Source organism: Musca autumnalis, unplaced genomic scaffold, assembly GCF_047663935.1.
Source record: "Musca autumnalis isolate F117 unplaced genomic scaffold, ASM4766393v1 scaffold_2, whole genome shotgun sequence".
NCBI classification, from domain to species: Eukaryota; Metazoa; Arthropoda; class Insecta; order Diptera; family Muscidae; genus Musca; species Musca autumnalis.
The window spans coordinates 118,445,965-118,471,428 of NW_027411755.1; the positions used below are offsets into that span (position 1 = coordinate 118,445,965).

A 25,464-nucleotide genomic window follows, 5' to 3' on the forward strand; every position below is an offset into this window, starting at 1 on the left:
GCTTGCTTATAGGGATCTTTAATCGTGCTTCCAAAATGTATCGAACGGAGTGCATTTTTCATAACTCCGTGTGGACTGCATGGAAGGATGTGTACATCCAAACTTTTTTGCTGGGGCTCTCTTTTTTTTTTTTGGAATTTAAGCGACTCCCCAACAATCAGGGAACAATATGGCGATCCTTAGGATGCAAACGCCAGGTTGAAAGGGGCTCTCTTTTACTTTAAAAGTTTGTTACCGAACAGCATTTTGTAATCGTGCAGACCTATTTTCAATGAGTCGTTTAATTGAACTAGTTCATTCGAGAACCATACAACTCTACTACAAAGTCGCATAGGTTGAGTCGATCATGAAAGTCGTCTATCCAAAGTCGATTTTTTCGACAATCACTTGCGGTTTTGTTTATTTTATTTTTAGAAAAACAGAATCAAAACATCGTACAAAAGTAATAAGACAAAGACCCAGCAGCCGAGCCGGTTGATACAATTAATGGCAAGAACAGTGTAATATACATTGAATGTATATTTAAAGTGCAATCATATATGAATAAATATGTCTCGACGTCGTGTAATCAATTCATCATATACACCTCTCGAAACAGAGGACATCCAAGACGGAGAGTTTGATGCCCCCGACGGCGGCTTTGTGGATGAACAATTCGTTAAACCTGAAAGGAAGTTTCCATGGAAAACAGTTTTATTTATTATATTCTTTTTTATAGCAGGAGCTGTGAGTATCCATTCAATGAAATTTTCAAAATTTAATTTTGTAGTTTACCTCAGACGCCATAAAAGATAACATGCAACATGCGTAAAAGGGAGTAACACTTGCCTTAATTGCTCTTGTTGTTGCGTGTATTAGGTTGTTTCGTGTTTCTTAAAGTGAGATAATGACAATTTTGAAAATTAGAGTGTATGTAAAATAAAAAAAGCAAAAATATACAGGCAATATCGACACCTCCAAATAATAGTATGCTAAGTCTAAAAAGTGAGTTTTGCAGGAGAAGCTCTCAAAATGTGGAAATTTTTTTGAACATCAGTACTATGCTAAGTCAATATTTGTTTATAACTTCTGTTCGGATTGACCGATCATTACCAAAATTTGACAGAATATAAGTTAAAGGACGTTCGACACCTCCAAATAATAGTTTGCTAATTCTGAACAGTGAGTTTTGCAGGACAAGCTCTAAAAGTTTGGAAATTTCTTTGACCTTCAGTACTATGCTAAGTAAATATTTGTTTATAACTTCTGTTCGGATTGTCCGATTATTACCAAAATTTGACAGAATTTAAGTTAAAGGACGTTAAATATAAAAATGTAAAGAACTTGAAAACATGCTAAGTCGACTTAGCATACTATTGTTTGGAGGCGTCGATATGGAGAATTTCACTGCATTTTTGCTGGTATGGACGCAAAAAGAAAATGGCGTAAAGAAAATCCCCAATATTGCACACATTAGCGACTGTATAACAATGGAAAAGCACATATGACATTGATTGATTGCCCGCTTGGGCAATAGGGGTATCGTTTTAAAACTTATGGGGAGTACTTTTGTTTGCGTAGACGACTTTTGCAACTGTTCATAGGAGAAAGTCTTAAAATCCGGCCAAAGGCCGGCTTCTTAAAAAAACTTATAATTTTTAGTACAAAATAAAGTCTTTAAAAATGACTTTAAAAATTACCCTGCGTTTACAAAAGACAGGACAGTTTACTTCATGTATTGATTGTCAAAAACCCAAAACATGCCTCTGTGACGTATGCGTCCAGACAACTGCAAAAACAGTTGTAAAATTATGAATGAAAACCATAGATTTCCTTTTGTTTTCCGTTCACTTATTTTGTTTTTGTATATTTTCTTTTGTTTTCAACACATTTAATTTATCATCTCACTACTTTTTCACAAAAATGTCAAAAATTTGTTAACCCTACTGTCTGTGAAAAACTGGTAGACAACTGAGAGACAGCCGACAAATGTATGTATGTGTTAGTAAATCAGAGTTGTATTTGAAGACAAACTGTCTAGTGTAAACGCCTAGTTAGCTAGAAATCTCATTAAAACGACAGTATTTTGTTCAATAGCAGTTGATCAGCTATTTTGCATTTATTTCGTGCATTTCACGCCTTCCCTTGATTGTTCCACAATATCAGTCCATGCCAAACAAAGCCGCAATAAAAACATTATTTGTCCATTTGTATTTAAATTAGAGTTGTGTAGTTCCGGAACGAACTAGTTCCAAGGAACTTTTCCGGACAAGGAACTATTGGAACCATATCCAACTCTTTCGTTCATATAGTTCCTTTAGTTCGTATAGTTCCTTTCATTCTTCCTTTAATTTTGCATACACCTCGATCTTGTTCATTATTCAGATGCTGCCACATTGTTAAATAAACGTAAATCACATTCATTTTACATAGCTGCAGTTTATTTATTATTATGTCAAATCATCCACCAAATGATGAAAGAGATATAGCGAGTTGGCATTTACGAAATCCACTCGATTTCAACTGTCAATTCCATTGCTTATACTAAGTTTACATTTACGAAACCCACTCGATTTCAACTGTCAATTCCTTTGCGCATACGTCAAATGAAAACTCATCTGAAATCCATTGGATTTCATTTGACGTTTGACCAATGGAATTGACAGTTGAAATCGAGTGGATTTCGTAAATGTAAACCTAGCATTAAACGTCAAATGAAATCCAATGGATTTCAGATGAGTTTTCATTTGACGTATATATACGCAAAGAGTTGACAGTTGAAATCGAGTGGATTAGGTTAATGTAAACGAAACAATAGATTCGTTGAATAATTTCGATCTCGGAACTATTTGAAACTATGTTAAGGAACTAGTTCCTTTTGGGAAAAGGAACTAGAAAGATCGATCCGCTCCGGGAACTAGATTGCCCAACTCTAACTTAAATGTTTTATGAACTTGTATGTTTCAAATATATATTTTTTTACTTTCAGACATGTTTGACGTGCAGTATTTTAGTTTCAAGTGGATACATAAGTGAGAAATATGCCGATCGAGCCTGGCCTCTTCTGATATTGGGAATATTAATGTTCATCCCAGGTGGTTACTATGGTTACATTCTACTTTGTATTTGTTTAAAGCGTGATGGATTTACCGTCGAAGATATTCCAATGTTATAAGTAAATGGAAATGTTGATATAGACTTAGCTTGTATATAGTTATATATTTTTTACTTGCATAACAAAAACTGACCCCAATGCAATAATAAAATTAATAAACATAGTTTTTGTTATTTATTTTAGAAGTATCAAATTGCGACAAGGAAAAACCCCAATGGACTTTTCTTGCTTACTCCGCTTCATTTTTGTTAAAAGAATAACCGAGAAAAATTCGAACTATTATTTTACTGCAAATGAATGATTGAGTTTTATCCTTAAATGTTCCGTTCCGATCAACCCAAATAATTAAATGTGTACCTGCCGATTTAGACGATTCTGTGGTTTTCTTAAATCTATACTTTACTAAACTACTTGCGTTTGAATTTGTACTTCAGTTATTTTAATTGGTTTCTAAATCTATTTTAGGTCTTTTAATTCCTTTATTTTCAATTTCTTCTCCTCTAACTCTAATTGCAAAATTTCATTTTTAAGCTTTAATGAGATAATTTCTTGTTCATGCTTCTCCTGAGCACGAACATTTTCATTCTTATAAAACTCCTGCTGTAAAAGAACAAGCTCTATTTTTTCTTCTTCCAAATTTCGTTTTCTTTTGCAGTCGATCACACCCTCTTTTGATGTAGGCTCATGTAAAGAATTATTTGGTCTCCAAATAGACGAGTTGTTTCTTTCAATGGAGGCACTCAAAGCGTGGCTCTGAAAATATATAAAAATTGAAAATTAAATGAAACTTCATATCGAACATTGATAGGGCCACAGTTTCTTTAATAAAAAGGGAAATCTCTGAACGATTTCATTTACGAAAGGATTTATTTGACGTATATGTTATGTACATGGCTGGCTTCGGTATCGTCAGTTGCTTTACAAATGAACGTTGCAATTAACAACTACGAAGCTACGTGTTTCAAAACATCAAAAGTACGCATTTTTAAAGCAGGTAAAACGCAAACATGTACCTATCATTTTTATTTCTGATACATTTAGTTGCACTTTCAAGGAACAATTTATGAGCGTGCAACTGAAATATTTTGACGAAGTTTGTACAACACAATGCAATTGACGATACGGAAGTCAGCATATCTGTACCAATTACTTTCAAGCAATGCAGACCCTAAAAACCCCCTTACTCATCTGTAGTGCGATTCTCTAACTCATTTTTTGTGTTACCGACAAAAATCGGTAAAATTAAAATGCTTATAATTTCGGCAATCTACGATGTTATTCGGTAAGTTAACCACCAATAAAAAGTCGTAAGATTCTACCGATAGCAATAGTGTTGTCAACTATTACTTCAACTTTTCATTCATAATTTTTTGTTTTAATTTTAGAGATTTTTGTCGGTAACTGAAAAACTGAGTTACAGAATTCCACTACTGATATGGAGTCTATAAAACTGGAGGTGGTGACATATACATGATACCCATTTAAATGGATAAAACTAAACTGTTGACTCACATATTCACTGTTGCTTTCCTCGTGGAATTCATTACATCCGTCTTCATCAAAATAAACAATGGGTTCAGGTTTAATAACTGCAATAAAATGATAAAATTGTCAAGTTTTCATAAAATTTGTATGTGTCTTTCATTTATGGAACTCACCAATATCGCCATCATCATAAGTATTATCCAAATCTGTTGCCAAATCTCCCAGCATGGACAAAACACTCTGCGACACTGTTGACATTTTGAAGTCAGCACCCTCCAAATTCTGTTCGACCATTTCTCTCTTTGCTCTACGTTTCATATGGTCATATTTGTCACGGAGTGCTTTGAAAGATCGACGTAATCCAGTTGTAGCTGCAAAACCGTCCTCAACTTTCCGCCAAGCTTCTTCTTTTTGTTTCCAAACCACCGCGTCAGACTTTTTGTTTTCTATACAATGTTTTTGCTCTCCCACCAAATTCACAAGTAGAAGTTCTTCTTCCATTGTAAAATTTCTTGACCGTTTTCGTTGAGTTTGTTTCATTTTGTTTGCTGCTGTTTTAAAATCCGCTTGTTTATATTTTGAAATAAAATTATTCGAATTGTGTTCAAAGGAGCGATTCCGTGAAACGAACGAACGGAACCATATTCAGTTCATTCGTTTATTGAGCGTTTACACAAGACAATTTGTTCTAAAATACAACCCTGATTTACTAACACATGGTCTGTTCCTTTACTTTAAAAAATGGTAACAGTGGCAAAAAAGGGTAAAAGTGGTGAACTGGTCTCATATAAATTGTATGCTTGTTGAAGTAAAGGAACGCTTTGCAGGTTAAAAATGGTAAGAAATGGTAACCTCAGGCACGTAAAGGAACAGAGCTACACATGGCATATAATACTATGTTTACATTTCAAGAAAAATGGCTGTTATTGAGCTTTACAACTGGCTTTTGAGGCTAAGCACACTAAAATGTTGGCTTACATCCAGTTTGAAATTTGGTCATGAATTGTCTATAATTGTTTTGCATGTAGTCCTTATGATTTGTATTGCTCCTTCATTTTCACTTATTTTGAAAGCTTAACGGAAGAATTCCGTCCAGAATATATTCGTGCAAAAAAGGAAAACCGACAAAAACGTTCTAACTTTGCTATTTTTCAATGTAAGATTCGGCTGAAACAATATTGATATGTTCGAATCTATTCGAATGTCCTTTCTAATGAATATGTAAGGAGAAACTAACACATTAGCCTATATAGGCCAAAATATAGGACAAATTTAACAATTTGTGCAAATTTTATTCATTTTTAGTGGCATAGTATTTTACTCTCGGAGTCGACCCGGAGTCGTGAAAAAACTAGAATAATTTAATTGTATAATTTTAATTTCAGCAAAGACTTTCAGCCAATCTATCGTTCTTGTGGACAAACTATTAAAATAGAGAACTGCACTGTATACATTACGAATGCACCTATTACAAAATGCCATGCCGATAGTCATTGTCAACATGAAATGATGACCGATACAATGATGGGCGATAATATTCCTCAACATGACCATACAATGATGGGCAATAATACTCTTCAACATGACCATGCCGAGACCGATAATACTCACGCCGAGACCGATAATACTCACGCCGAGACCGATAATACTCCTCAACATGACCATACAATGATGGGCGATAATACTCCTCAACATGACCATACAATGATGGGCGATAATACTCCTCAACATGACCATACAATGATGGGCAATAATACTCTTCAACATGACCATTCCGAGACCGATAACACTCACGCCGAGACCGATAATACTCACGCCGAGACCGATAATACTCCTCAACATGACCATACAATGATGGGCGATAATACTCCTCAACATGACCATACAATGATGGGCGATAATACTCCTCAACATGACCAGGCCGAGACCGATAATACTCCTCAACATGACCAAGACGAAATGATGGCACTTGCAGTACGTGCTTGTGTTGAATTTCGGGTTGACATTGAGACGGTTCTCAATACATACAAAGTCCCACGAGATGCTCTCATGGAGATCATTGACGAACAACATAGAGAGTCGTCTATTCAAACCTCTTGTTCCGATTTCATTGATCTTAAGAGGAAATTAGAAGAAGAAATTGATGTTTTTGTGCATCAAAGGAAATTTAAAAAACCAAGGCCATACAATTTAGAGGACATGAAATCAGCTGTGAGAGAATCGGTTCTCTATTTTGGAAAACATATTTCCAAAATTGCTGAAGAGCATAACATGCCAAGGGGAACTTTATCAGATATCCTTGACAAAATTCCCTCATATATATCGAAGAAACGCTTGCGCAACCACGAGAAGGAACTGACGAAAAAAAAGAAATGCAACGTCGACTATTTCAGAATACATTAGATAAACAAACATATCAACAGTTTAAGGTATGTGACGTATGTATTTATGTGACATATGTATGTCTTTAAATCTTCCCTTTCTCTTTCTTCTTCTAGAACAGAACAACAGCAGGCTGTTTAAAACCAACTGCACAACTGCATGCACTGCAACAGAAACACTAGCACCAGTACATGCAACAGTTTCACATGCACACGTTCTTATAACACTCATTTACATAAGACTCAGCTATGTACATATATACTTTGTATTCTAAATTAATTATATTAATTAATTAGAGTGCATTATTTTTGTAGTCATGGCAAAATAATTAAAATTTCTTCATTCATTTACTGCTATTTAATGTTACTTTAATTCCTGTTATTGAATTATTTGAGACTTATAAATGTAATACATTGTTAGCTTTAATCTTTTGCTTTTGTAGTATTTCGAACCGCACCGCTAGGTTCTCATCTATATAAAATAAATTTGAATTTAATTGAAAATATGACTTTGTGATCATGATACAATAAGAAGGTACCAGCAACCTGCCCTTTTTGGTAACATAAGATGTCAAAATTTGACATAAATTCAATGCAATTGACACATTATGTTACCATCTACAATGTGTTTGGTTAAAGCGGCTGAACAGAAGGACAGCGAATATAAAAAGAAACGCGTTTGGCAATTGGACGAAATCAAATGGGTGGACGGACGTAGTGAACAATTTGAAATTCATGAGTTCGATAATCAGGTGGAAACTATATAAATGGTATGCCCTATATCTGCATGAAAGACAACATTTTTTGGCTGTTCTCTACAAACAAGTTCAGAAACATGGACGTGGACGTGGTGTTAAAGCTGAATTTCGTAATATACCTAACGCATGGCTAATGGATAAGTCACCAGAGAAAAATGGTGGAGTCAATAGTGGGGGTATTGGTGTGGGTGTAAGTGATATGGGCAATCGTGATGGTGGTATGCGAAAAAGTGGTGCCGAAACGGAGGACGAAGAAGAATCTGAGTTCCATGGAATTTACAGCATTGACGGATAAGGAATCAAACGAGCTGTCGAAACTTTTTACCGAATGTGATTATGCTGTGAAGGATGCAGAGGTGTTGATTGAAAAGCTTTCCAAGGAGTTGCATGATTTAGATGGGGTAAGTAGATTTACAGCTGGGCATATGAGAAAAGAAATACATAAATAACAAATAAGAACCTTTTAGGAATAATAATAATTCGTTTTCATTCCTTTAGGCAAATATTCAATCCGTTTTGGCAAGTAATGATGCTGATGGAACACATTGATAAAGCCATTGGAGAGGCTGATAAATTTGAGGAACGTTTGGATTCATATGAAGAGATTTTGAGTCATGTAAAAGAGACCATGGAAAAAATTGGAGGCAAAAATGCCATGATTAAAGTAGCCAATAACAACAACATTAAATTAAAAGAAGAGCTGAGCAAAATAATTGTAAGGCTAAGAATATACTCTTTGATCAAACAATTGACTATTTTATGAAATTCACTTTTTTAGACAAAACTAGATTTCCCTGTGGCCTATCAAAATGTCTTACAGTCGCCAGTTTTGAATACACCCGAAGGCCGAAAAGCTGCCATTGAAGCTGCACAATGTCTACAGCAAGCCCACAACAGCGATATAGATCCGTCTTTACAACGCTTGGCAGCAGTACGTGATCAAATGAAACGCTTTGAAAATTGGAAGAAAATCTTTCTCTTACCGGTTATTAAACATTTGAATTGTCTTCTGATACATTTATCCAATCAAATTGGTGATACACAGCCATCTAACACTGATTTAATTTTACCCAATCATGCATCTGTCCATCAAGAACTAATGCCCTATACGGAATTAATGCATTGGATCAAGGCAATGGATCGAACAAAATATGAAGGTTTAACAACGGTTTACACCAACGCTTTTAGTAAAATTTATGAGCGTGATATACGGAATTTTTTCAATTTGGTAAGTGAGAGATTCCATCATGAAACATTATTTTCTAGTTCCAAAAAAACTGTAATTTAATTGTTTTTAATTATTTGTTATTAGTTAAAAATGATCTGTTCCAGTACTGCAAGAATCTACTATTTTTTATACATATTTTCGATATCATAAGGAACAGACCAATTATTCTGCAACAGACCAATTATTGAAGTCGATCTTGATTTTTATTGAATTGCTCATTGGAATTAATGAAATTAATTAAATTGTTGTCTTTATACAGGCGAAACTTCAAATCTCGGAAAAGCTTCGTAATTCCCGTGAAGACTTGGATGTTTCATCATCATCGATTTCAAAGAAAAATGCTGTTTCATCTGTTCCCCACGGGACATTGGGAGTTAATCAAGATCAATGGGGCCCGGGCGTGGATACGGCAGATCGTGAACGTTTCGATGCAGTATTGGAAAAAGTTTTAGCTGAATTGGAACCAATAGCCTTAAAGGAACAGAAATTCTGTATACATTTCTTTCAAATGGATGTTATAAGTCCCACAGATGTTATGGAAAAAAGTACTGATATGTCACAGTCAATACTTTTATCACCCACTTCAGCTACAATTAAATAGGACTTTTATTTGACAAAACATTTTTAAGTTTTCGGTATTCTTTATTAGGTACTCAGTTCCCTCAAAAGAAAATTGATAGGCAGATTAACGAAGATGTACGCCGTGTTATGGATGCCCTATTCGGATGTCTAGAAGAAGAATTGGTCAACTTTATACAGAGCTTTGAACGCTTTGATTGTTTGTAAGTAATTTCTTTTTCCATTTTGAGTCTTTAAATGGGTAAAATTTTAAAATCCAAATCCATCTAATCAAAATACATATGTGCCTTCTAGCTACTCCCTTTATGTATTGGATCGTTTGACACAGCATGTCATGTCCGCACAAGATACACATTCCTTTCTAAGTATGACTTTCGCCTCAGTTCTTGTTAAAGTCAAAAGAAATTTCGATCGTTTTATGCAACAACAGTTGCAATCAATACGTGATGCAAAATTACCCAAACGTTCAAACAACAAAAAACACATTGCGCGTGAACGTCGGTTTCATTTAAAATGCCTGTGGAAAAAATAACTGATTTCCAAAAATTATGTTTTTGTATGGGGCCTGCCTTTAAAATTATCTTAAAGTTATCATTGTCTTAATTTGTCGGATCCGATCACATTATTCTGCAAAGGATATACTTCTGCAAATGAAAGAGAATCTGAAAAACTGGTTTCGGTGCAGGCCGAAGAGGCAGATGATGGCAAAGATGACTTCATTTATAAAGTGTTGCGTGCATTCGTTTGCCGTGATTTGGGACGTATTTATGTGTTCTGCGAAGAGCCTAGTGCAGGTGAAAAATGTTTGCAAGAATGTTTGGATCTAGTGCAAGAACGTCGAATGGAACCCGCTGCTATTATTCCATATATGGGTGCCATGAATGAAATGGGTATTATATATGCGAATCGAAGTGAATATAAGAAATCCTTTGAATATCTGCCCGAGGCCGAAAAATCATATAAGCAATTTATGGAAAGCAAGACAACTCCATTAGCCATAACTGATGTTTTTGGCACAGCCGATGAAGTGGAAGAAGGGAAAGGCCTTTGTAAAGGCGCCGAAATTGCGTTTCGAAAAAGAGATAAATAAAAACACGAACGTTTTAGTTTCAAAGAATATAAAAGCAGAAGCTTTATTGAGTAAATAAATAATTATAAATAAAGGGAAAAGTATGCAGAACAGATTACCTGTGTTACGGATGGCGATGAAAAAACGAAGAGTCAATAATAATGCCGAAAGGTCGCGTAGGCGCAAAAACAGCACTCATTAGAAAACTCCTAGATGACAGATCACTGTTGCAACAAAAAAGGAGTAGGCCGTTTTCTAACGAGTATTCAAATCGAACACAATGAATGTAAGGCGAAAAGCGAGCATTACCAAACAATGCAAATTTAACCTAAATATTAATTCTTACTTAAACATTGGCGCCGACCTTGCAACATTATTAATGTTGTAACACAGATCGATAATTATGTACAATAACAAGTAATCATATATGCTAGAATAGTAGGTGGTGCAGTGTATTTGTGAGCAAATTCAAATTACATAGCCGATAACCATATTTATGAGGCGTGTACGAATCGTCCGCAGTGACGGACGTACGCTCTCTTTCTACCATACGAACATGGTGTGAATTGCCCGAAACCGCCAAGGTCCTATTGGAACCCACAGTTATGGATTCCGACCTGGAAAGTACGAAATTCGAGTTCGAAGCCGATAACGAAGAACCCGCAGTTACGGATTCAGATGCCAACTATATATTTTTTTTTAGTTTTTTTTAATCCGCAGTGACGGATTTCGACATATCTCCATTTTCTAGTAGAACCCGCAGTGACGGATTCATATGGAGCGCTCATTCTACTACGATGAAGTTAATATTCTACTCCGCGTTCAAAAGAGTACACATGAGCCGCTTCACAACGCGCTTACCATACTAATATCCGGTACACGAATATAAATGTACTTGAGCTTGAACATTACGGAACCGATTCACAAGCGATAACGGTTCGTCAATTACGACAGATACAGGATGAGTGATAAATGAGCACCTATTTTTAACCATTAGACATTTATATTCGTCTGCTAAATGGATTTTTTGGGCAGTAATTACTAACCCATTTCGAACCTCGCTTAACTCTGCGACGAAAAAACAGTTGTGAATACGACTACAACCAGTTAGCCAAACCACGAAGTGCTTTCATGGGTGACGAAAACTATTCCAGCACATTTTCAAAATAGCAGGAATAATACCAAAAATTTCAATTTCAGAACCAAGCGGAGCCAGATCTCGAATAGACCAATCCGACTAGTCTAGACTAAGCCATTCCATGCCACCAAAGAAACTCGCCACGAATATAGGCCAAAAAAAGGGGTTTTGATTGCTCTCAACAATGAAATTCCAAGCCAATTTCCATAAGAATGATTTTCAAAAGTTTAGACGCTAAACTGTGCCGCAAAACTCTAGCCGAAGGAGTGAACCCGATTTTAAGGCAGCGATAATACGATAATAGATGCACGAACACATCTACGAAATTATGCTACTCCGAATGAGTAGCGAACAAAATGGGGATGGTCCCAACCAATTTGATAAATCCACAGCTAATTTCGATTTTCCGACAAAGGAATCGGTCCAGTGACTAGCCATCCGAACACAGAATTTTGGGCAATCAAAGTCCCCGATAGAATTGAACGACAACCCTGTAACAAGATTTTTGGATACAAGTCTGCACCCAACAACAGATCCACAGGACGTGAATCGAACAAATTAGCATCTGCCAGACGAATATTTGGCATTTCAGCTCTTAAATCAGAGGAAACAGAAAACGACGGCAAGTTACCAGAAATTGACGGCAATACCAAAGCACGAGTTTCTAATAACACCGAAGGATAACAAGGGCTTCCAATTTTTATGGGACAAACTTTTTGTGAATTTGCCGAAATTGCACAATTCACACCCGAAATAACCGCATTCGTTGAACATACCGGAAGTTTCAACATATTCTGCAATCGCTCTGTTAAAAAAGAGGATTCAGAGGCGGGGTCTATTAAAGCCCTAGCTGGATAGGAAATACCACCATGCATTATGTTGACCATCGCTGTTCCCAACAGAACCGACTTATTCTGTGATGTATGAAAGACCTGACGAGCTACAGATGCCGAGGATGTGGTTGGACGAGAAGGGTCGAGAGTTGGAGGGTTGGAAGGACGAGCTACAAATGCCGAAGATATTGATGGACGAGGAGGATTGACGGGTGGAGAGCTAGAAGGAGTAGGGGTGTTCCTGCTGACCGAGGAAGCACTGGAGTTCGAACTAATTGTAGACGAGTCGCTACGATGTAGCAAGGTGTGATGACTTCGATTACATTTCGAACACCGACGATGACTACTGCAAGTTTATACTTCATGCCCCGTACGCAAACAATTCACACACAATCTACGACGTTTCACAGTGGAAAACCTAGCCGAGACAGACATATTTTTGAATCGAATACATTTAAAAAGCAAGTGGAACTGCTGGGGACAAAGAATGCAATCATTTTTCTGCGAAACCTTTGGAGAACGAGAAGAATTCGTATTAGTCATGTACGAGTGAAGTTTATTCACGTTAGACCTTTTAACCGAATCATTTCCTCTCATATCGTGAAGACACATGAGCGTCTGAATTCGCTCAGTTAGAAAACTGTCGAGATTTTTCCACAAAGAAATATACGATTTGTCTTTCACGCTTTGCTCCCACAAAGTTTGTGTTAATTTTGGGAGCCTTTGAAGACAAATAAAAACCAAGAACGGATCCCAATTTTCCGTACTAACGTCGTAAATGGACATTGCAGACAAACAACCATTAACACCACGCTGGATTTCTTTGAGACCCGAACACGTCTCGATTTCAAGTACCGGAAGCGAAAATAATACTTTGAACTGACTATGAATCAACAAACGAGGATTATCATACGTCGATTTCAAAGCATTCCAAGCAAGACTAAAGCTACGGTGAGTCAAAGGGAATTTAGAAACAATTTCACGAGCTTCCCCACTAGTTTTTTGCGTCAAATGACAAAGACGCTCAATATCCGACAATCTAGAATTTGTAATATAAACCGTGCTAAATAAGTCTCTAAAAGTAGGCCACGAGAGAAAATCACCTTCGAAAACGGGAATATCGCATGGAGGCAAAGCTAAATTATGGACAATGTCTAAATTTGGCGGGTCAATAGCAAAATTCGAGCTATCCCTAGAATTCCCAATACCTGATATTGGGGAGCTAGAAGTCTGAGTACCCACATTTCGAACAGTATGGGTAGACGAAGTCGTGTTATTTAAACCGGGATCACTTCTCTGGGCTTCCCTAGGAGTGACAGACGAACCCTGTCCATCCTTAGGAATATCGGAAAGATCCTGATTTAACGACACCACTGAACTGCTATATGAGCTCAAGGACGATTTTCGAGACCGCCGAAATTTGTTCAAATATTTATTTATTATGGCCTGACATTCCATGAAAAGTTCATAAACAACCGCGTATTTACCATCGACAACACCAATGTCTTCCGCAGTTGTATCCTCAGCCGATTTCAAATACTCGAGGCAACTGTCAAACGAACTTTCCACCTTGGACCAGTTTTTAACCAACTCGGTACTTTTCACTTCTAAAATAAAGAAATCTAAATCTTCTTCCTTCGCGTCTTTAATTTTGGCACAAAATTTTACCAAATTATCCGAAACTCGGGTAAAATCATTGAGAGGAGTGAAAGGCATTTTGCAAAGATTTTCTTTAAAATCACACGAAAACTTCAAAATTTACGAAAAAATCAAACCAAGCTTTTCAAGCAGAAAATGCGACAAAAAACAATAAAAGCGAAAAATTCCAACTTAAATAATCGAAAAATGTTTAAATTCTTGCGAAAAGATCCAATTTCTTTCCAAATCCAACAAGAATTTCCAAGATTTTTCACGAAAAAATCAACCAAAAATAGCAAAATTTACGAAAAATTGAGAAAAATCAACAAAAATCGCCGAAAATGTTCTATAACAAACGAAAAACTAACTTTTTCCCTTTAATAATTTCGATAAATGTTCCAAAAAAGAATATAAAATATCGACAAAAAGCAAAAAGATTTCGAAAAAGCAAAAAATAGTATATAAATATGTAATATTTATGTTAAAATATTCAATAAATAGGATTGAAATATTTTTTACGATACCAAAAATTATTAAAAACGGCAAAAAATTACTATTTTTATGTCCAATAACAATAAAATAATAATTTTTTCCAAACCGATTAATATTATCGTAAATGCGGACTGTAGGGTGCACGATAAACGAAAATGTCCAAAAATGTATTTATTTTTATATAAATGCTCTGTTCCAGGACCTGCAAGAATCTACTAATTTTTACTACGATAACAATTTTCCCTTTATGTTATCGAAGAAAATAGTAAAAATTAGTAGATTATTGCAGTTCTGGAACATACCAATACACACACTGCAATTTAATATGCAAACAATTTTCTCTTTTGTACCCAACGTGTAAACCAGCCCCAATCGACCGACCCGATGTGTGTAGCGTACACGCAAACAAAAGAGAAACGAAAAAAAAATATTTTCCCTAGGCTAGCTGTCGTTGCCTAAAGCAATGGTATGTAAGTGATGTGTGTGTATATAACAAGCAAGAGACCGACGACGACGTAATGGCCCCGGTACATACGGTCCGATGTGCGTCGCGTCACGCGTTAAAGGGCCAAATACATACGGTCCGTTGTGCGTCGCGTTACAACAACCACATGAAAACTTTAAGAACAAACTTGGCATCACTTACACTTTTTTCATGTAGTTGTTGTTTCTAACGAGTGACGCGACGCACAATGGACCGTATGTGCCGGGGGCTTAAGAACAACAACCACACGAAATAGTGTAGGTGATGCCAAGTTTGTTCTTGAAGTTTTCATGTGGTTGTTGTAACGCGACGCTCAACGGACCGTATGTGCCGGGGCCTTTAGTATGTCACTAGCGTATGTATGTTTATATTATTGTGTATTATTGAACAGGGAATACTGCGAATATTAAAGGAATAGTTTTGTGTATTTTTCGGTGGTTTTTTCCTTTTGTTAGGCACAACAACACAGTGGTGACACGATGGAAATAATAAAGTAATTAATTCCCGATAAACAAATGAATTATTTTATTAATAAAATTAGCAAAATTTAACACGACTGTTAATTAAATTTTATTAATAATTACACCACCATTCACTAATGAAAAATACACCGTTTTTGACTAAAATGTTTGCACTTTTTCCACAATATTTTTTGCAAGCTAAATTATTTTTTATTGGTTTTCACTGTTTAAATAATAACACCGAAAAAATCAGAAACGACAAAAAGGAATACGCGACGCGTTGTAAAGCGGCCATATGTATGTATTGTTGTTGCAATGAGAACGAAAAGAATTTTTGGACGATGGATATTTATTTAACTTTGTTTAGATTTTTGTTATTTTTTTTCACAACGCGAGCTCACAATAATAAAACACTGCACTCACCTGTTGGTTTGTTGATGTTTTGGGGATGATAATGATGTTAGTGAAGATGTTGATGAAGTTGATTAGGATGATTATGATGTTGATGGCTGCGAGAATAAACAAAAACCAATTAGAAAAACGAAAACTCCAAAAGCTCGTATCCGGCTCGATTGGACCAAAATGTAAAGGCGCCGAAATTGCGTTTCGAAAAAGAGATAAATAAAAACACGAACGATTTAGTTTCAAAGAATATAAAAGCAGAAGCTTTATTGAGTAAATAAATAATTATAAATAAAGGGAAAAGTATGGAGAACAGATTACCTGTGTTACGGATGGCGATGAAAAAACGAAGAGTCAATAATAATGCCGAAAGGTCGCGTAGGCGCAAAAACAGCACTCATTAGAAAACTCCTAAATGACAGATCACTGTTGCAACAAAAAAGGAGTAGGCCGTTTTCTAACGAGTATTCAAATCGAACACAATGAATGTAAGGCGAAAAGCGAGCATTACCAAACAATGCAAATTTAACCTAAATATTAATTCTTACTTAAACAGCCTTAAAGAACTTGAAAGTCTTTATACGCTTTGTTCATTCTATTTGGCTCAGGTGTATGGTCATTTGGGTGAACTTGAAAAATCTGCTCAATACTGTCACATGACACTGAGACGTCAAGTTGAAGCCAAATCCTATGAACCCATTGATTTTGCCTTGAATGCAGCAACGTTATCCCAGTATTTTATAGGACAAAATATGTTTAAACAAGCGCGTCATCATTTGGCTGCGGCTACATTGGTTATGTCAGAACATGAGGCAACAATGTTAACACCACCAAATTTGACGGAAGAGCAAAAAACTGAAATTCAGGAAACATTTAAACATCGTTATGCCGATGTAGCTAGGTGCTGGGCCAAATATGGCTTGGCATTATTATCAGCATCCAAAGATAGGCTATTTAATGACGACGAAACGAAATTGGCCGAAGGTAAGTGAGGAACATACATATTGTCGTATTTTTATACCCAAGTCTAGCATAAAAATGTTAAATGTTTCCTTTATTATTCTTGTTAAGATCATTAATATGGAAAATTGTAGCATGGAATACAAATCATTTACGTTGAACTAACATTAACTGTTCGGACTGGCAAAAAGTCTTTGATAAATATTTCTAAATCATGTACAATAATTATATCCCACTTTACCTCTCAACACAATTTATATCGTTATAACTTGAATGTTTTACATATAAAAATTTATTCATGGAATCTCCGCTCAAGGAAAAATGTAACTCAACGCCTCAATATTCTCGTTACGTGCATATTTTTTTTTTTTGCTGTCAGAAATTTTGAATATTTCCTTCGTTCTTTCTCTTGGAAAAATGGGCAATAGCGTTTTAGAGGGTTTTTTTTTAAATCAGGGCATAGGCAAGATCTATTTAACAGGTCACGTAAGTAGCACAACAACAACTCTATTTTGGCCGAAAACTCTTCAACATGTCAAAATGTTTGTTTACGTTTTCATACAATTTATTCACAATAACAAAATATTTGACAGATTGAAACCAATCAGCTGGCCGTTTTACGCCACCTTATAATTTCATCATGGGCATAGGTCTTCTGTCATCATCTTCAAGTATTTCAATTATGTATTCTTTCTCATGGTACAAATACACAGGTAGCCGCATAGGCAATTGTTGGCAACATAAGATGTCAAAATTTGACATCAATTCAATGCAATTGACACATTATGTTACCATCAGCTGGCATGATAATGCTACCTGTATTATTGTACCATGTTCTTTCTGTAAGACCATTATATCATGTTCACACGAGCGTTTCAATTACGGTGTTCGCCTGTCGAACGACGTACACGAATTAACCCGTTTTCCACGACACCATTCGTAATTAACAGAAACATAAACAAAATTTCTTTCATTCTTGTTTCCTGGTTTTCACGTAACACTTCCGTTACACATGCCAGTAAATTGGTGCCAATTGAGTACATGTATTATACTCGAAAATGCCGAAAAAGTGTTCGACTGGCATGCTGTTTTCTTGTGTGTTTACACATGCCAGTGCAAGTTCAATTTCAAAATTATTTTAAGACGCATTTAACACACAAAATTGCATTATATTTCAGATTTAAAACACAATCCACAACATATCAACTTTCCGCCAAGCTTCTTCTTTTTGTTTCCAAACCACCGCGTCAGACTTTTTGTTTTCTATACAATGTTTTTGCTCTCCCACCAAATTCACAAGTAGAAGTTCTTCTTCCATTGTAAAATTTCTTGACCGTTTTCGTTGAGTTTGCTTCATTTTGTTTGCTGCTGTTTTAAAATCCGCTTGTTTATATTGTTACGAATGTAACTGATAGGTTTAAGTTAGTTTAGTTTAATTTCCGATAATTTAAAAATTTGAATTGTAACGTAAAGTTTTTATTACGCAGTTACTCTATTTAAGCAACAACAACTACCATGTAGAACTCTCTTCATTATTCTAGATGTTACTTACCTTTCATTAATGTGCTTTTGTTTGTAATTATCGTTTAGTTGTCATTTCTTATTTCTTGCATTTGTTTGTTGTTGTAATTACGTCATTACTGTGCTTGTCGTCCGCTTGTATTCCCCCATGTATGTATGTGAGTATGGTTGTTCGCTTATGGGTACTTTACACGATATGTATTTTACATATGGGTTGTCACTTTTTATATACAAAATGTATACGCAAAGTGACAACCCATATGTAAAATACATATCGTGTAAAGTACCCATTAGCGCGAATGTGCGTCTGTGTGTTCGTTGTACAGATTCGAGGTGTTGCCATATGTTCTAGATATTTCTCGAACAGGGAGACTTTGGGGTATAAATACAGGGGAACTGGCAATGACGAGTTGAGTTGTGTTTTAAGCGTTGAACTGAACAGATCAGTAAAAGAGTAGCTGCGTGCTAACTAGAGACTTGCTGTGTGCTTAGTAATTAAAGTCGGTTCTGAATAAGTGTAATAAAGTAAATAAAGCATTGTAGAAACGTAATCTAAAACGAACCCTGTTTTATTTGGTACAAATCGTATCGGGGAATAAAACAACGTCTACACGGACATTAGTTAAATCTAATTCCGTAACAATTGGTGTCAGAAGTGGGATTACGATCATCCTACAATGAAGTTTAAGGATCTACGAGTGGAAGACTTGAAGAAGGAGCTAAGTAAGTTGGAGTTGTGTTCTACTGGCAACAAGGCCGAACTACAAAAACGCTTGTTGGAAGAGTTCGAGCGCCGTGGAATGAACATCGATGAATATGAGTTCGACGGTAAGGAGGAAGTCGAGTTATCGGCAAAGGGCGAATCCAGCGTTGAGGAAGTTTCGTCGGTAGCTGCCAGGGGTGACGATTTGAAATCAATGCTGGCTATGATGATGCTGGAAATGAAATCTGACAACAGTAAGATGTTAGAAGAGATGTCTAGAAAGAATGAAGAAACTTCCAGACTTGTGATGGAAATGAAAGCGGAAAATTGTAGAATGGTTGAAGAAAATTCCAGCAAAATGATGGAGAAATTAGATGCTAAAATGGAAGAAAATTCCAGAAAGAGTGAAGAATATTCCAGAAAATTGGAGGAAAGATTCGCCAAATTCGACGACAAATTAGAGGAAAAGTTAGAAGAGAACTCTAGAAAAATCACCGAAAACTTAATGGCAGAGAATTCTAGGATGTTTGAAGAAAATTCAAGAAACTTAAAAGAGGAGTTGGAAGAGAATTCTAGAAAAATTAACGAGAAACTCGAGAATATCACGATAGTGATTGAAAAGAGAGTAGAAAACGTGGAGGTACAAATGAAAGAGTTGGATAAAAAGATTTTGTCTGTTGACGAGAAATTTCTGGCTCAAGATGAGAAGATTCTGGGCATAGAAAAGAAAATGTCGGAACTGGAAATTAAAGGCGGTCCAGTGAGAGCTATCCATAACGCGTTAAAAATTAAGCCTCCAGTGTTCGACGGCTCTACATCTTTCAATGTGTTCAAATTACAGTTCGAGACAGTGGCTGCTAGAGATTCTTGGAACGACAACGAAAAGGCGGTATCACTCCTTATGGCATTGAAGGGTGATGCTGCTGACGTATTACAGAGTATTCCCGCCGCTTCTAGGAACAACTATGGAGATATAATGTCTGCTCTTGAACGTAAGTACGGTAGTGAACACAAGCAAGAGATCTACCGAATGGAACTGAGGGGAAGAGTCCAAATGAGACCTTACAAGACTTTGCGGCTGATATAGAGCGGTTGGCGCAGTTGGCATATCCAGGAGAGACACATCCATTGGTGGACCGCATAAAGATTGAGACATTTGCAAGTGGTATTCGTGATCCAGAGATAAAATTTGCGACGTATGCGGCACCGATAGGAACATTTGCAGAAACCGTGTCATTTGCCCTGACCCAAGAAACCGCGAGGATGCTGGTGAAACCTAAAGCTTACAACGTGAGGAGGCTGCAAGTTGAGGACAACAATTCCCAGACCGTTGTCGATCCGCTAAAGGATGCACTAATGCGTGTGAAACGAGGGGCTGGTAAAACGAGAAAGACTTGCTACAACTGTCGTAAAGCTGGACACATTGCACGAGAATGCATACTGCAACGACCAAGGCTCAGATCCACCTCACCGCCTTCAAAAAGCGACGACCAACCGGTGGCCAAGAATCTGGAAAGAGAGACATCAGGTGAATCAAATAAAATGAATTCCGTCAGTCACGAGGCGCCGCTGGCAGAGGATGAAAACGATGGTCCCACAATTTCTATAGCCATAGTCCAGCAGGAGAATCACAACCTAACGGTTAAAGGCTTCGTCAATGATGTATTGCGTACCTTGACATTGGACACCGGTGCAACAAAGTCCATTATTAGACAGGATTTGGTAAAAGGGAAGGTATTGCCGTTAAATGGAGTCAAATTGCGGACGCCCACAGGCGAGACTACATGGAAAGGCCTACCAAAGGCTGAGCATGGGTAGAAAATCGGTAAATTTCGATTTTATAGTGGCCGATATTGTGGACGAAGTTATACTTGGTGTAGACTTCATGATTGCCTTCGACATCAACCTGGACATAAAGCACCGTGTGATGACATGGTCCAATGTGGAAATACCGATAAGTGTGGGCTACAATGAGAAAAGCAAACATCGCCCAAAGGCCGAATCCGGCGAGATCGCTGTCGATGTCCGTACGCTGAAGGTGGAAGCCGCCGACAATTGGCCCGTAGGAAAGCGGAAAAATCCAGCAACGAGGACGAGAAAGCGAAGATGTACGTGGAGGAAAGGTCCATCGAAAAGCGGCCGTACAACAAGGAAGGACAAGTCCGATGATGACCAGGTGGCACTTAGGAGGGTGACCGAGAAATAAGATATAACGTCACGATACCTGGAGAGAAAAGAGCGAAAGTCCAAAGCTGACGGCGTAGAGGGTACGTCTAAATTGGTTGCCACCACTACGGATCGAGAACTGCGTCTAGTCAAGAGGAACAGGCTTAAGCGGGAGGCAGTGTTACCAATGCCCATACCACAGAGAGGGAACTGTGCCTATTCGGGACGAACAGGCTTAAGCGGGAGGCAATGTTACGAATGTAACTGATAGGTTTAAGTTAGTTTAGTTTAATTTCCGTTAATTTAAAAATTTGAATTGTAACGTAAAGTTTTTATTACGCAGTTACTCTATTTAAGCAACAACAACTACCATGTAGAACTCTCTTCATTATTCTAGATGTTACTTTACCTTTCATTAATGTGCTTTTGTTTGTAATTATCGTTTAGTTGTCATTTCTTATTTCTTGCATTTGTTTGTTGTTGTAATTACGTCATTACTGTGCTTGTCGTCCGCTTGTATTCCCCCATGTATGTATGTGAGTATGGTTGTTCGCTTAAGGGCTGTTTACACCATCTATCAATGTCATATGACCTATCATTTCTTTCACCCATTCGACATTCTCTATGTTTGTCAAAATTGACGTCATCCATACAACTTTCAATTTGTGCGTTCATACCTACAAGTGTTATTTTCGTATGACATAACCTATAAATATAAAAACAGCTGTTTTTTTCATTGTTTACATTTATTGTTGAGTTGCAAATTTGCGCAAATTTTAATTTTGGTTGAAGGAAAATGAATATCTAGCATGTTTGTTGTGGTAGAATAGGTTTTTGGGGTTATAGAGGCATTTATGTTTTTGCCAGAAAGCAATCATTTCCAAGATTGCTTCTTTCGACCAATCGATCTGAAAATTACATTATAAACACCCTTTGTTTACTTTTCTAAATATTTAAATATACATAACTTTCCATTTTCTTTTTTAAAAGATTTTGTTTTTCTTTTTTTTTTTTTTTTGAGAATGCCAGAAAACAGCTGATAAATTTATGTTTACATACAAGAATGCCGTATCAAATAGAGCGCTCCCTAAAGGGCTGTTTACACCATCTATCAATGTCATATGAGCTGTTATTTCTTTCACCCATTCGACATTCTCTATGTTTGTCAAAATTGACGTCATCCATACAACTTTCAATTTGTGCGTTCATACCATGGCACAATTACCCAGGTAGTGGCATCGTAAAATTTTGAATATGTTATGTCAAAACTTCCTTTATGTTGTTGGGGAAATTACAACAAAAATATTTTTTTTATAAAGCGATTTGACTTTTCATATTCGATCAGCTGGTGTGATACCACTACCTGGTAGTTCTGCCATGGTTCATACCTACAAGTGTTATTTTCGTATGACATAACCTATAAATATAAAAACCGCAGTTTTTGTCATTGTTTACATTTATTGTTGAGTTACAAATTTGCGCAAATTTTTAATTTTGGTTGAAGGAAAATGAATATCTAGCATGTTTGTTGTGGTGGAATAGGTTTTTGGGGTTATAGAGGCATTCATTTTTTGCCACAAAGCAATAATTTCCAACACTGCCCCTTTCGACCAATCGATCTGAAAATAACATTATAAACACCCTTTATTTACTTTTTTATATATTTAAATATACATAACTTTCCATTTTCTTTTTTAAAAGATTTTGTTTTTCAATTTTTTTTTTGGGAATGCCAGAAAACAGCTGGTAAATTTATGTTTACATACGAGAATGCCGTATCAAATAGAGCGCTCCCTAAATGAAAAATTTACATATGAGTTGCCAAATCATTTTGATAGATGCAAATTTTCATAGTGGTCACACTATGTGTACAACATTCGCAGGTAGAAAATTTGACATCTCATACGACATTGATAGATGGTGTAAACAACCCTTAAATGAAAAATTTACATATGAGTTGCCAAATCATTTTGATAGATGAAAATTTTCATAGTGGTCACACTATGTGTACAACATTCGCAGGTAGAAAATTTGACATCTCATACGACATTGATAGATGGTGTAAACAACCCTTTAAGGGATGTTTACACTATCTACCAATGTCATATGAGCTGTCACTTCTTTTATCCATTCGACATCCTTTATGTTTGTCAAAGTCCATACCACTTTTAGTTTTTGCGTTCACACTAGCATACAATTTCATATGACCACAAAATATATATCACACAAATAACACAATTTATATCGTTAAAAACTTTAATCGCACTCACATTTTCGTTTTCTTTACCTATTTCCTTCATTTTTATTGGTAAAATTGTTTTCTTCTAACAATTAATTTTTCAACTGCATACGAAAATACATGGCCGAATAGAGCGCTCCCTAAATGAAAAATGCACATATGAGTTGCCACATCATTTTGATAGATGAAAATTTTCATAGTGGTCACACTATGTGTACAACATTCACAGGTATCAAATTTGACATCTCATATGACATTCAAAGATAGTGTAAACACCCCTTTAGCGCGAATGTGCGTCTGTGTGTTCGTTGTACAGATTCGAGGTGTTGCCATATGTTCTAGATATTTCTCGAACAGGGAGACTTTGGGGTATAAATACAGGGGAACTGGCAATGGCGAGTTGAGTTGTGTTTTAAGCGTTGAACTGAACAGATCAGTAAAAGTGTAGCTGCGTGCTAACTAGAGACTTGCTGTGTGCTTAGTAATTAAAGTCGGTTCTGAATAAGTGTAATAAAGTAAATAAAGCATTGTAGAAACGTAATCTAAAACGAACCCTGTTTTATTTGGTACAAATCGTATCGGGGAATAAAACAACGTCTACACGGACATTAGTTAAATCTAATTCCGTAACAATATTTTGAAATAAAATTATTCGAATTGTGTTCAAAGGAGCGATTCCGTGAAACGAACGAACGGAACCATATTCAGTTCATTCGTTTATTGAGCGTTTACACAAGACAATTTGTTCTAAAATACAACCCTGATTTACTAACACACATGGCATATAATACTATGTTTACAGTTACGAAATCCACTCGATCTAACCCTACGTTTATACATGACAGGACAGTAGAGTTCATGTTTTGATTGTCAAAAATCCAAAACTTGCCTGTGTGACGTAGGCGTCCAGACAACTGCAAAAACAGTTGTAAAATTATGAATGAAAATCATCTTTTTCTTTTTGTTTTCCGTTCACATATTTTGTTTCTGTTCATGTTATTTTGTTTTCAACACATTTCAATTATCATCTCGCATATTTTTACAAAAAATGACAAAAAATTGTTAACCTTACTGTCTCTGAAAATATGATGGACAGCTGGAAGACAGCCGACAAATGTATGTATGTGTTAGTAAATCAGAGTTGTATTTGAAGACAAATTGTCTGGTGTAAACGCTTAGTAAACAGTCAATTCCATTGCTCAAACGTCAAATGAAATCCAATGGATTTCAGATGAGTTTTCATTTGTCGTATACGCAAAGGAATTGACAGTTGAAATCGAGTGGATTTCGTAAATGTAAACCAATGCTATAACAAACAAACCCGAGCAGTAATCCAAAGACCCGTCGAAGGATTGCTGACTCGGGAAGTCAACCGATCTTCAACGCCAAAACGTGGGGAAGAACCACGACCCTGAAAGTAAGAGTCTCATGCTCCACCGACTGCGCAGCCGGGTAATTATCAACGAGGCACAATATGTTGGAGGTCTTTGGCATGATAGTTACCTATCCTTCGGCCCTGAAGGTCCTCGATTTCATAAAGCGAGTTGCCAAGTTTCCTCACGACTCTACATTTCACAAACTTACGGCATAACTTTTTTAAAATTTCATTGAAATTACTCTAGTGTGGCCCGGGACTTACTTACCTAGGTTACCATTTTTACCATTTGTTACAATTTTTAACCTGCAAAGCGTTCCTTAACCCCGAAAATTGGCAAAACTGGAAGCAATTTTTAAGAGAGTGAGAGAGGGAGATCGAAAATGGCTTTCTCTTCTACCACAGGCTACCAGACAAATTTCTGCAGGTAAAAAATGGCAGAACTGATTTTTCGACTT

The 25,464-nt window shown here is 36.4% G+C and overlaps 3 protein-coding genes and 1 pseudogene across 5 annotated transcripts; 3 read left to right on the plus strand and 1 right to left on the minus strand.

Annotated features, from left to right (window-relative positions):
• The first annotated feature begins 359 nt into the window (after window positions 1-359).
• Window positions 360-3,257, plus strand: LOC141394524 (transmembrane protein 230). The gene is made up of 2 exons (XM_073969078.1): window positions 360-726; window positions 2,969-3,257. The coding sequence occupies exons 1-2, from the start codon at window positions 550-552 to the stop codon at window positions 3,152-3,154; spliced, it is 363 nt and encodes a 120-aa protein (XP_073825179.1). The 5' UTR covers window positions 360-549; the 3' UTR covers window positions 3,155-3,257.
• A 213-nt stretch (window positions 3,258-3,470) lies between these two features.
• LOC141394523 (uncharacterized) lies at window positions 3,471-18,361 on the minus strand. 2 transcript variants are annotated; one of them, XM_073969077.1, is made up of 4 exons: window positions 18,291-18,361; window positions 4,753-5,127; window positions 4,607-4,683; window positions 3,471-3,847 (listed from the first exon to the last, which is right to left on the minus strand). In XM_073969077.1, the coding sequence occupies exons 2-4, from the start codon at window positions 5,117-5,119 to the stop codon at window positions 3,551-3,553; spliced, it is 741 nt and encodes a 246-aa protein (XP_073825178.1). In that variant the 5' UTR covers window positions 5,120-5,127; window positions 18,291-18,361; the 3' UTR covers window positions 3,471-3,550. The 2 variants fall into 2 exon arrangements, with proteins under 2 accessions (XP_073825178.1, XP_073825176.1); XM_073969075.1 differs by lacking the exon at window positions 18,291-18,361 and having other exon boundaries at window positions 4,753-5,264.
• On the plus strand, window positions 5,352-7,196 carry LOC141394522 (uncharacterized). Of its 2 annotated transcripts, XM_073969074.1 has the most exons (3): window positions 5,352-5,416; window positions 5,965-7,008; window positions 7,078-7,196. In XM_073969074.1, exon 2 carries the CDS (start codon window positions 6,086-6,088, stop codon window positions 6,980-6,982), a length of 897 nt encoding a protein of 298 aa, XP_073825175.1. In that variant the 5' UTR covers window positions 5,352-5,416; window positions 5,965-6,085; the 3' UTR covers window positions 6,983-7,008; window positions 7,078-7,196. The 2 variants fall into 2 exon arrangements, with proteins under 2 accessions (XP_073825175.1, XP_073825174.1); XM_073969073.1 differs by lacking the exon at window positions 5,352-5,416 and having other exon boundaries at window positions 5,917-7,008.
• LOC141394525 (exocyst complex component 1-like) lies at window positions 7,489-12,116 on the plus strand (annotated as a pseudogene).
• Window positions 18,362-25,464: the final 7,103 nt, after the last annotated feature.

Coding starts and splice junctions, on each gene's coding strand:
- LOC141394524 (XM_073969078.1), top strand. CDS start 550: ATGTCTCGACGTCGTGTAATCAATTCATCATATACACCTCTCGAAACA. Junction 727..2,968: donor TCTTTTTTATAGCAGGAGCT/GTGAGTATCCAT, acceptor TTTTACTTTCAG/ACATGTTTGACGTGCAGTAT.
- LOC141394522 (XM_073969074.1), top strand. CDS start 6,086: ATGATGACCGATACAATGATGGGCGATAATATTCCTCAACATGACCAT.
- LOC141394523 (XM_073969077.1), bottom strand. CDS start 5,119: ATGAAACAAACTCAACGAAAACGGTCAAGAAATTTTACAATGGAAGAA. Junction 4,684..4,752: donor TTATGATGATGGCGATATTG/GTGAGTTCCATA, acceptor ATTTTATTGCAG/TTATTAAACCTGAACCCATT. Junction 3,848..4,606: donor AGGAAAGCAACAGTGAATAT/GTGAGTCAACAG, acceptor ATATATTTTCAG/AGCCACGCTTTGAGTGCCTC.